Raw genomic sequence first — 12,500 nt, forward strand, 5'->3', positions numbered from 1 at the left:
TCACCAGGTATGTAGATGACATCCTCATACTCACATCTTCCTCTAAGGAAGAATGTAACGATCGAGAAGGTGAATGAAAATGACCTTTTTGTGTGCACTGTCTGTGACAGACCATGCCTATCTTTTGCTGGCCTCAAATCTCATTTGCGAACGCATGGAAAACGAAACCCCACCAACTATTCTGCCTATATGTCTGTGCACACCAGTGTATGCCAGAAGGCCGCAAGAGACATTTTAAGATCCACAAAGAGCAGAACTTATCTTGCAGTTCTTGGTGGTCAAAATCGGAAATGCAATCTATGTGGGTGTCTTTTCAGAACATTGTCTTGTTTAAAAAGCCACATCAGACGCCATGATAGTGCTAAGGTGTAGGTACAGGAGGTGGTCAAACTCTGCATAAGGAGTGGACAACCACCATATGTGTGTGTGTGTGTATATATATATATATATATATATATATATATATATATATATATATATATATATATACAGTATTCCCTTGTCATATCACGGTTCACTTATCGTGGTTTATTATTTAAGCTTACATCAATTCCTCTGTGGTGTTGTTTTGCATTTATAATAAAATATATTCAAATTATAAAAATAATTATAAAAAAATATGCAGTACAGTACTGTTTCTACTTTGTTGATTTTCACCTATCGCAGGGGTTTTTGGAGCGTAATACCTGTGATAGTTTAGGGATTACTGTATAAAGATAAATGGATAAATAAATAAATAAATTGATAGATGCAGATATATCTACACATATGTATAGACTAAAGGAGATCCATTTTATAGATTGATGCATGTCAAAGTGAAACACAACATATTTGATGGCAAAACGTTATGACACAAATCAACTGATCAACAATCCGTTCCATTAGTAAAAATGGCATCAATGAAAGGAAGTTCACTGGTGTTTTTAATCTATAAATCCAAGAGTATCTAAAACTGAGTGGAACCTTAAGCATAGTTTAATGCCATTATAAAAGCAGATGAATGGATTATATGGCAGTACTACAATGTTTCATTAAGCAATTTTATTGTGATATAACATCATATATGTAAGATGTGGTTAGACCTGTTAATCTGATGGTGTATCAATTATTTAGCTTCTTGCATTATGGTGTAGCCTGAAGAGTTGAGAGATTCAATGTAATGTATTGTCTAATCTTATAGATATTGCACTTTTTACATACCTGTGTGAATGATGATATGTCACAATAAAATCTCTTAACAAAACATTTTAGTGATTCCACATAACCCATATTTTCTTTCTTGTCCAATATTTTAAATCTAAGTTAGTCTCCGTTAATGGGGTGTGGCTGGATCTACCTCACTCCTACAGCAACCACTCTCACACCATCTCGCCATCTCTCCTAGTTTTGGACATCTTCCCTCCTCAAGCCAACCCTCCACCTGTCCCCTCCACGTTTTCTTTGGTCAACCTGACTTTCACAGTTCATTCACTTTAAACTCAAGCACTCTCCTCAGAACATGATCCTTGTCCCTCCTCAACACATGTCCATACCACTACACTCCATTCGCTCTTGCCAGCTGTTCCACTGATTCCTCCAACCCCATCCCCATCAAGTCCTCAGCCCTCTATTTATCTATTTTTATAATATATATATAACATCATCGTCATCATCATCACCATTATTTAACATCCATGTTCTATGCTGGCATGGGTCAGATGGTTTGATAGGATCCATGTTCTATGGGTCAGATGGTTTGACAGGATCCAAAGGGTCTGCAGACTGCATTCAGTTCCAGTGTCTGCTTTGGCATGGTGTCTACATCTGGATGCCCTTCATAATGCCATCTACTTGGTGCTTTTTACATGGCACCAGCACTAGTGTGGTTGCCAAGCAGTTTGCAAGACTACAAACCCTGAGGAGAAAGCTTTACACTAACAGATGAAGGGTCACAGTATGAGAGGAGGGGCCAGAATAGAATAGTTTTTTTTTTGTGTTGTTGTTGTAGAAGAGCTACATGACTGCTCAAAGAAACATGACTATTCACAAAAAGAACTTTGTGAGATTGTTCATTTGTTAATTTCTTTTTGCAGGTGAGAGAAAAATTTAATGAGCTGTTAATTAGAAAAGTCTTCCAATTAAGAGTTCGATGAGATGACAGAAATGGAAGTGAAGCACAGGACAGTGAAAACTCCAGCATTTAAGGAGGATTTATTTCAAAATGAAATTAATTTATTGGACAGTTCTGGGAAAATTCATGTCCGAAACTTACCATATTATTTTGAGACGTTTAGTCAGCAGCGTCCAATGGTTTTAAACACATCTAGTGACCAATTAGTGTCAGGGTATCAGGATGGAAGCAGACCTTCCAGACTGGCTGGTCCTTCTGGCTTACATATGAAGGCTCTGAAAGCAAGATCAGCAGGCACATCAAGGAGGAGTGGGGAGTCGTATTACAGTCAATTGGATTCTGGTGTTTCTGAAAGAAACAAGCGGAACAAAGATACAATACCTGTCACCAGTAGAAGTGAATGTACAGCATCAACACCACAGAAACAGTCAAGTTATGACACATTTTTAAACTATCTTGTGTGGAAAATGGGTCATGTAAGTATAGCATCTACAACAGCTGTTGAATTTTGAAACATGCTAATTTTGAATATGTAAATTTTAGAAATGTAAATTTTGAATATTCTAATTTTAAATAGCTAAATTTTAAATATGTTAATTTTAAATATGCTAATTTTCCACATCTATTCATGTATTTGTATTGTTTATTTACTTAGTGATTCTCACATCTCTACTTCAGTAAGTACAATAAAGTTTATGCTTCATTTAAGAAGTCTAATAAGTTTGAAATATGTCCTGAGTTGTCTCCCTTTCATATAAGACCTGATGAAATAAAACCAGTGACTGAGTTAATGTTTGTTTCATGCAATATAATTAATTCTAATTAGAATTCTGATAATCTCCATTCTAAGTATTGTAAAATTAATTTAGAGTTAGATATTATTCTAATAATCATGAAATCGTTCGATATATAATTGAGTTCGTTTTTAAAAGGTTGGTTTTTTTTAAGAGTTGCTTTTCCTTGCATTCGGTAAAAATGTGTTTATTATGGAAGTCTAGTGTGTGGCATTATTCTGTAGTAATGCCCTTATATATATATATATATATAAATATATATATATATATATATTTGTGTATGTGTGTTTGTGTTTGTCTCCTGCCATCGTTTGACAACCAATGTCGGTGTGTTTATGTCCCTGTAACTTAGCAGTTCTGCAAAAGAGACTGATAGAATAAGTACTAAGCTTACAAAGAATAACTGTCAATTTGTTCGACTAAAGGTGGTGCTCCAGCATGGCCACAGTCAAATGACTGAAACAAATAAAAGAATAAAAGAATATATATATGTATATATAAATATATGGGCCTCATTAAGGAAATGATAAGGGACTGGGAGATGTGGCGAATTGCTGTACTTGAGAAGAGTTGTCAAGCTAAGTCTTCCATATATGTCATCTGTACATACAGGCTGGTCCTTTACAGGTGCCAGTGCCCCATAAAATGCACATGCGCCAGTGCTGTGTAAATGCATCCATGCTGGTGGTATGTGAAAAGCATCCAGCACACCCTGTAAAATGATTGGCCTTAGGAAAGGCATGCAGCCATAGAAACCATGCCTTAACAAGCAACTGGAGTCTGGACAGCTCCCACCCGCTTGCTAGCTCCTGTCAAACTGTCCAACCCATGCCAGCATGGAAAACAGACACTAAATGATGATGTTTTTGATGATGATGATGATACATGTGTATGTGTGTACCGAAGACTCGGGTGAAATTCTTCTCTTCCATTGATTATATATTTGTGCATTCAAATGTAGCAGGGAACTGCTAGCATTTGGCTGCTATTTGGATCATGTTGTGTCCACTACTCTGATTGGTTGGTATTGGCACATTTTGTCTATTATTCGATTGTGTCAACTTACCATGGATATCCAGTCAGAGAATTTGAAGATTTTTGTTCTTGCCGGGGTCACTACTTATTAATGGTCATGGTTGCATGTTCTAAGTCGGGCCACCAATTTGTAATGGGCCGTGCGATGTGAGGCGATGAGAATGCCTCTTTTGTACCACACCACACGATCATTACAATAAAGAGAAATTGAATTGTACAAATAAGTGCCAGATGGAAAGAGACACAACTGCATAGAATGATTCAGAGAACATTTATTGAGATGTTAACATGTGTGTGTGTCATGTGTACAGAATAATTGACAGGCCGTCATGACATCAAAGTGTATGTGTGTGTGTGTAAGCATAGATGTGTGCACGTGTTAAGAACATTTAAGGATGGCAATAAGAAGAAAACAGTGAAAACGTCTTTCGGCCACCAAAGTGAGAAGTAAGTTCATAGAGACAAGAAAGATGATTATACCAGTTTGTAGTCAGTCGTATATGATAGTTGAAATATTGCATCAAGTCGTGACCCTGAAACTGAGCCAGTTACAGGTTCATTTTGTATGTGAAGTTGTAGCTGTGATGCTGCTGCCTGGGTCACTTGATACAGGAGTTCATGCAGGTTGTATATTCGCTGTTGATCCGTAATGAAATAATTCACGAACAGTGAACTGTTGTAACCCGGGTGAATTGTTTGCTAAGCTGTGTACATAGAGAGATGATGATGGTGTTAAGAAGGACATGATGGTGGCAACGAAAAAGGAGGTTGCTGCAATGTTGTTGGACAAAGCTGGTAAGTCTCAATGTAGCTGCTGTGGTTGGTGGTATTGTCGCTCACATTGTCTCTGGAACAGGCTGTGTCTTTGTGGTCAGCGGCTAGACCGTAAAAAGTCTGGAACCAAAGACACCAGAACGAGGAAAAGCTGAGTTTTTATAAGGAGCTGTAGGCTAAAACAGGGTAGTAAACAAGCTGTCCCATGTGATCCTATTTAGAGCCTCTGACTGGTTATCCACAGCAAGTTGGTACAATCGAATATGAGACAACTTGTGCCGATACCAACCAATCAGAGTAGTGGATACAACGTGATCCAAATAGCAGCCAAAGGCCTAGCTGTTCCCTGCTACATTCAAATGCACATATATATAATAAATGGGCGGAGGGGAAGTTCACCTGAACCTCCGCTACATATGGAACAAGTTATAAATAATGGTACATATTTTTCCTTTATTGGAGCAAATTTGGCTTACAGCTGTTTCCAGTAGTCATTATAGGTACGTTACTGATAAGTTACTCAGTTGGTCTATTGATCAATTGAAGAAAACTGAGCGACCTAAGAAAATTAATTGCTACTGTCATCAGAGCCATTTCTGGTGATAACAAGCAGAGCACTGAAGGAATGGCTTTTGTATGAGGAAGGTGTGGGGGGGGGGGGAGAAGAAGATGGAAAAATGGCAAGTAAAATACAGAAGAGAGGAAGACAGGTTACAAAAGGGTGGAAGGAGGTAAGGAGATGGTATGAGTCACTTACAGGAAGCAGGGGCATTTTATTGCCAAAATTTGGACCAGGGAAGGTCCTAAAACATTAGTGTTTGTAGTCAGGGTCAACAGACATTACCATATCAGCATTGTATGTAGTTTAGTTGTTCTCCAGGCATTGTGCATGTATATATGTATGTAACATGTGATGTAGTTAGTGGATTGTTGTTATGCTGAAAATAACCATGACAACAATCGCACACCTGCCCCAAGCTGTAATTAACTGTTTTCAATTTTGCTTTACCTCACTATTAAAATATGTGATACACGGTTTATGTTACAGAGACCAGAGTTACAGAAAAATGCCAGGCAATTGGTAAGTTGTAATATGTCACAAAGCTTTTTATTAGAATCCCTCCTCTTCCTCCCGTCTTCCTCCCCTCCTCTTCCTCTTCCTCCCCTTCCTCCCCTCCTCTTCCTCCCCCTCCTCTTCCTCTCTCCCCCCTCCTCTTCCTCTTCCTCCCCCTCCTCTTCCTCTTCTTCCCCCTCCTCTTCCTCCCCCTCCTCTTCCTCTTCCTCCCCCTCCTCTTCCTCTTCTTCCCCCTCCTCTTCCTCCCCCTCCTCTTCCTCTTCTTCCCACTTCCCCTCCTCTTCCTCCCCCTCCTCTTCCTCGCCCTCCTCTTCCTCGCCCTCCTCTTCCTCCCCCTCCTCTTCCTCGCCCTCCTCTTCCTCCCCTCCTGGCTTCCTCTTCTTCCCCCTCCTCTTCCTCTTCCTCCCCTCCTCTTCCTCCCCCTCCTCTTCCTCTTCCTCCCCCTCCTCTTCCTCTTCCTCCCCTCCTCTTCCTCCCCTCCTCTTCCTCCCCTCCTCTTCCTCCCCCTCCTCTTCCTCCCCTCCTCTTCCTCCCCTCCTCTTCCTCCCCTCCTCTTCTCCCCCTCCTCTTCCTCGCCCTCCTCTTCCTCCCCCTCCTCTTCCTCCTCTCCCTCCTCCACCTCCTCCTCCTCCACCTCCTCCTCCTCCACCTCCTCCTCCACCTCCTCCTCCACCTCCTCCACCTCCTCCTCCACCCCTCCTCCCCTCCTCCCCCCTCCCCCTCCCCCTCCCCTCCCCCTCCCCTCCCCTCCCCCCTCCTCCCCTCCTCCCCTCCTCCCCTCCTCCCCTCCTCCCCTCCTCCCCTCCTCCCCTCCCCCTCCTCCCCTCCTCCCCTCCTCCCCTCCCCCTCCTCATCCCTCCCCCTCCCCCTCATCCCCCTCCTCCTCCCTTCCTCCCCCTCCCTCCTCCCTTCCTCCCCCCTCCCCCGCCCTTCCTCCCCCTCCTCCCCCTCCCCCTCCTCTCCCCCTCCTCCTCTCCCCCTCCTCCTCTCCCCCTCCTCCTCTCCCCCTCCTCCCTCTCCCCCTCCTCCTCTCCCCCTCCTCCTCTCCCCCTCCTGCTCCTCCTCTCCTCCTCCTCCTCCTCTCCCTCCTCCTCCTCCTCTCCCTTCTCCTCCTCCTCCTCCTCCTCCTCTCCCTTCTCCTCCTCCTCCTCCTCCTCCTCTTCCTCCTCCTCTTCCTCCTCCTCTTCCTCCTCCTCTTCCTCCTCCTCTTCCTCCTCCTCTTCCTCCTCCTCTTCCTCCTCCTCTTCCTCCTCCTCTTCCTCCTCCTCTTCCTCCTCCCCTTCCTCCTCCTCCTCCTCCTCCTCCTCCACTCCTCGCCCCCTCATACCCCCCTCGAATTCCTCATCCGCCCCCTTCCTCCTCCTCCTCATCATCATTGTTGTCGTCATTGTTGTCGTCATCGTCGTCATCATCATTGAGGAATTTCACCTGAGTCTTCGCTACACACACATATTATCATCGTTGTCATCATCATCAACATCATCGTCGTCATCATCATCATCATCATCACCATTCGATAATTGGTTTCCTTACCTTATATGGCATGTTTCTCAATCGAGAATTATTTGATGTTTCAAACTATAAGCTAATATCTGACCGAAAAGAAAATAACTTCATCTAATCTACAAAAATTAAATCTATAAAAATTTAATCTATAAAAATGAAATCTATAAAAATGAAATTTTATAAAACGAATGTCTTTAGAATATATTTCAATATTTTCAGATTGTGCTGAAAAGTGAACCGGATCTTCCAGACTTTGTTTATCCTAAAGACTTACATCCCAAAATATTTTGGCGTGATGTCAGGCAGCCCTTGGACCGAATGTCACGTAAATCTCTAAGATCAGATTATGGCCAGAGAAATTTTTTACGCTCTCAGAATTCGAAGAGGTAACTTGTCAGTCTTTGATATATTAAACTTTTAATTAATTGTATCTTCACATTTATTGTCCAGTTTCACTGACTTCAATAATTAAAAGACTCATCATCATCATCATCATCATTATCATCATTATCAGTATCAGAAGCAGCAGCAACAGCATCTAATGTCTATGACAGAACCAAGCACTAGATTGCATTCTATCTTTTTTCTCTTTTACTTGTTTCAGTCATTAGCCAATAAAAACACACGCACTATATGTCTGGTGTTCATTGGCAATGTGGGATTGCATTGCCTTGGATGTGGTTCAGCGGGCTGTCTATCAACATCCTGCTAGACTTGTCTGTGGGAGGGGATACCAAGTCTCCGTTCCTTGTGCGCTGCATAAGCTTGTGTGGGCCACATTCTAGTGTATTCTCAAGTTGTTGGGCCTGTGTCTTATTCTGTCTCTTAGACACAAAAAAAAAAAGAAAGAAGAAAGCAAAAGACCACTGATGAGGTCACAGATGTGTGACGAAAGAACTCTGGCCGAAATACGATTGATATAAAATAAAGCTGAAGCAAATGAACACCAAATATATAGTGTGTGTATTTTTATTGGCTAAACTGGCAACATGACCATCCCCAACTACATCATCATCATCATCATCATCATCGTTTAGCAGTCACCCTCCATGCTAGCATGGATTGGACGATTTGACTGAGGACCGGCAAACCAGATGGCTACACCAGGCTCCAATCTGATTTGGCAGAGTTTCTACAGCTGGATGCCCTTCCTAACGCCAACCACTCTGAGAGTGTAGTGGGTGCTTTTACGTGCCACCAGCATGAAGGCCAGTCAGGCGGTACTGGCAATAGCCACGCTCAAAACGGTGTTTTTTACATGCCACCTGCACAGGAACCAGTTCGGCGGCACAGGCAACGATCTCGCTCAAATGTCTTTACACATGCCATCTGACACAAGTGCCAGGAAGGCGATGCTGGGCACAGGTGCCATTGACAGTAACATTTACAATGAACTACAATGAAAAAAATATGAGAAAGATATGGTATACGATATTTTTGTGCAGGGGTTTCTTGAGACATGAAATTATTTTAAGGGTTACACAGGGGTAAAAAAGTTGAGAAATACTGATTTAGAGGAATGAGCTTAACAAAGGGGCCTATACATTGATGATTGATCAACTAGAAATAGCAACCAAGTCTTCCTTAAAACTCATTATCGTATGAAACTGAAGGATGCATTAGATAGTGTAAGTCAAGATATATTGTTCTGATGGGAGAGTCACATTTGGTTTGTCTTTGTTTATTGTACTGTAAGATCTGGACTGACTTGTGACTAAGCGGCAAACACATAGAAGAATACATGAGACAATCCTAGATTCTCTATGTCTGATAAAAGGTGAGAGAGTCACATTTGGAATGTTTTTGATCACAGTTCTGTAGAATTAGGGCTGACCTGGTATAGACAACAAGGAAAGACACAGTGGATGATGAAGTCCCAGATGCACTGTTTGGATGAAAGATGGGATGGTCTCAATTGGAACGTCTTTAATGAAAGTTTTACTGGACCGGCTGACTTAACACTAACCAACATCCAAGAGATTTCAATTTTGTCTTCTTTTGATTTTGAGATTGGTTAATATGGGAAAGAAAGCAGTTTCCATAATTTTATCAAATGTATATGAACACACCAAGCAATCTTGTCAGTAATGTGTCCCATATATATTCAAAGAATACTTGTGAATATGCCAAATCCTCCAGCCCCCTTTAATAATATATTCCATGCCAAATTATTCTTCAGCCCTCTTCACTGATATATGTCATACATTTACAGAACAGTTGTGAAGAAGCCAAGTTCTTCAGCCCCCTTCACTAATATGTCCCATACATTTACAGAACAGTCGTGCCAAGTTCTCCAGCAGCTACTTTGGCCACAGATAAAAATATGGATTTTGAAACCAACCAAATTCTGAAAGGTAAGAGCTTTTAGCTTATGTTACCAAAGTGATTTTTGCTATTGTAATAACTTCAAAGGCGTAATGATTATAAGTGCAATATTTAGTACACAGAAGAGTTTGGTATTGACAGATGTTCTGGGAATGCTGGGGCTGGTGAATGCTAAATCACAAACCACAGAGAATTCCTGACAAACATTTGCTAAACATTTATTGAATAAAACAGCCATCTACATATCATGCTAAATGTATATACACTGTTGATAGTCCAGTTGTTGCAGTATTTGTCTTGAAGTAACATCTGTTATGGATTTACTGTGTTAAAAACATGATAAATATCAGAGAGAGAGAGATGAAAATTTGTCCCAGTAGTGGCCAGTAAAAGTGCAAAATGCATTTCAGCCTTTTTGGGGGGCCTTTTCAATGGCACATGTTCACAACAAGCTACATGCTTGGATGAGAATTTATTGTGTCTAATATAGGTAAAAGTGAATAAAACATTCACTGATATACATTATTTACATTATTTACATTTGATGGATATTTGTCCTCATCTTGTTTGTTGTTAGTTGATATACCCTCCAACCTTCATCAGGTGTCTTGGGGAAATTTTGAACTTGGGTTCTCATTCCTAAGGTATTTTTCGTCGTTATTATTATTATTATTATTCAGGTCACTGCCTGGAATCAAACTTGGAATCTTTTGGTTGGTGGCCCGCGCTCTTAACAACTACGCCATATGCCCACGGGCATATGGCGATTCCAGGCAATGACCTGAAAAATAAAAATAATTATAATAATAATAATAATAATAATAATAATAATAATAATAATAATAACAACAACAACATTGTAAAATACCTTAGGAATGAGAACCCAGGTTCGAAATTTGCCCAAGGCACCTCATGAAAGCTGGAGGGTATATCAGCCGAAATGTGTTAACAACAAACAAGATGAGGACAAATATCCGTCAAATGTAAATAACGTAAATAATGTAAATAATATACAAAATTTCTCATCTCTTAAATATAGAACTACATTCACTGATGTTGCAAACAGTTGCCCAACTAAATAAAAATCCACTTTACACAATTGAGACAGTATTTAATTAAAACAGACATTTGTGTATCATACGTAATGTATACGTACTGTTGATAATGTATATACTCTGTTCTAAAAAAAGAGAATGTGTCAGGGTGTATAATTTATGAAAGTGAAACTGTAGAATTTGACTGAAGTAATAATGGTGGACATGGTAAATTCACAAGAAGAAAATGTTTACAATGTGGAATAAGTAGTACAAGGGAGAGGGAGTGGTGACTGACCGCGTAGAGAATGATATTATATGGTATATAGCAGCATTTCTCAACTGGGGTTCCCCGAACCCTAAGGCTCTGCAAAAGGTTCCTTGGGGTTCTGCTAGAAAGAGTGAGATAAGCTAATGCTAATTTCATGATCGTAATATCATCATCATCATCATCATTTAATGTCTGTTTTTCATGCTGGCATGGGTTGGACGGTTTGACTGTGATCTGGGAAGCCAGGTGGCTGCACCAGGCCCCAATCTGATCCGGCAGTGTTTCTACAGCTGGATGCCCTTCCTAATGCCAACCACTCTGAGAGTGTAGTGGGGGATTTTTACATGCCACCGGCACAGGGGCCAGAGGGGGCTGGCATCGACCACAGTCGGATGGTGCTTTTTACGTGCCACCAGCACGGGGATCACAACTACAATTTCCATTTGATTGTGATTTGATTTGACTTTGATGTACTTGACTCAATAGGTCTCCTCAAACACGGCATGTCACCCTACGATCCAAGGAAGTTTTGAGTGGGCTGGTTATACGACACTGGTGTAGGTTACAGCTGTGAACTCACTTTATTAGCCAGGTCTTCTCAGTCACAGTATATCTCCAGAGGTCTCGGTCTTTTGTCATTGCCTTTGTGAGTCCCAACATACGAAGGTCATGCTTCACCACCTCATCCCATGTCTTCCTGGGTCTCCCTCTACCCTGGATTCCTTCCACTGTTTGGGAGTGGCACTTCTTCACACAGCTCTCCTCATCCATCTGTAGTACATGACCATACCAACACAAACGTCTCTCTTGCATGCCACATCCGATGCTTCCTGTGTCCAACATTTCTCTCAGGGTACTTACACTCTTGTGTCATATATATATATATATTTACTATGTGAACTACGATGAAAAAATATAAGAATGATATGGTATATAATTTTTTTGTGCAGGGGTTCCTTGAGGCATGTGATTTATTTTAAGGGTTACGCAAAGGTAGAAAGGTTGAGAAACATTGGTATATAGTGGCAGGATCTGCTTCCATTTCTTACAGTAGAATAATACAATTGATAGGGGAGTAATGAAGGCATAAGTGATAGGGTAATGAGATGTGGAGTTAAAGGTTGAGCATGGGGCAGAGTGAGAGAGAGATACAAGAAAAGGTAATGAATATTGATGGAAAGAGTGAAGAATGGACTATCAATAAAAAGTGGTTTGGTGGGATAGATGTCACTTCAATTATATATGTACTTGCAATTATACATGTAAATAATTCAATATCAACAGAACATTCTGGAACTGGTACAAGTGAGAACAAAGAACAGAAACGTAAATCTCGTGAGTTAGATAACATTTTTTTATTCACACATATTTTCAAGATTGTTTGACATCTATTTCTACCATTGCTGGAAAAGACAGAATGGAATTTTAATATTTGGAGATGATTAATAACATGGCTATATGGTAAGAAGTTTGCTTCCCAAACCACGTGGTTCCAGGTTCAGTACCCCACTACATGGTACCTTGAGCAAGTGTCTTCTAATATAGCCTTGGGCTGACCAAAACCTTGTGAGTGGAT

General features: G+C 40.9%; 1 protein-coding gene across 2 annotated transcripts in view; it reads left to right on the top strand.

The window, feature by feature from the left end:
* Window positions 1–12,500, top strand: part of LOC128249593 (uncharacterized) — a 43,267-nt gene that overhangs the window by 7,307 nt on the left and 23,460 nt on the right. The window contains exons 2-6 of one of the 2 annotated variants that reach the window (XM_052973551.2): window positions 2,073–2,586; window positions 5,762–5,794; window positions 7,514–7,680; window positions 9,569–9,648; window positions 12,209–12,259. In XM_052973551.2, coding sequence (XP_052829511.1) covers window positions 2,134–2,586; window positions 5,762–5,794; window positions 7,514–7,680; window positions 9,569–9,648; window positions 12,209–12,259 — 784 coding nt within the window. In that variant the 5' untranslated portion in view covers window positions 2,073–2,133. Of the gene's footprint in view, window positions 1–2,001; window positions 2,587–5,761; window positions 5,795–7,513; window positions 7,681–9,568; window positions 9,649–12,208; window positions 12,260–12,500 lie in introns of those variants that run through there. The other variant, XM_089364552.1, reaches the window with a different exon arrangement.

Source organism: Octopus bimaculoides, chromosome 1 (genome assembly GCF_046866305.1).
Source record: "Octopus bimaculoides isolate indiv1 chromosome 1, ASM4686630v1, whole genome shotgun sequence".
In the NCBI taxonomy this organism is placed as follows: domain Eukaryota; kingdom Metazoa; phylum Mollusca; class Cephalopoda; order Octopoda; family Octopodidae; genus Octopus; species Octopus bimaculoides.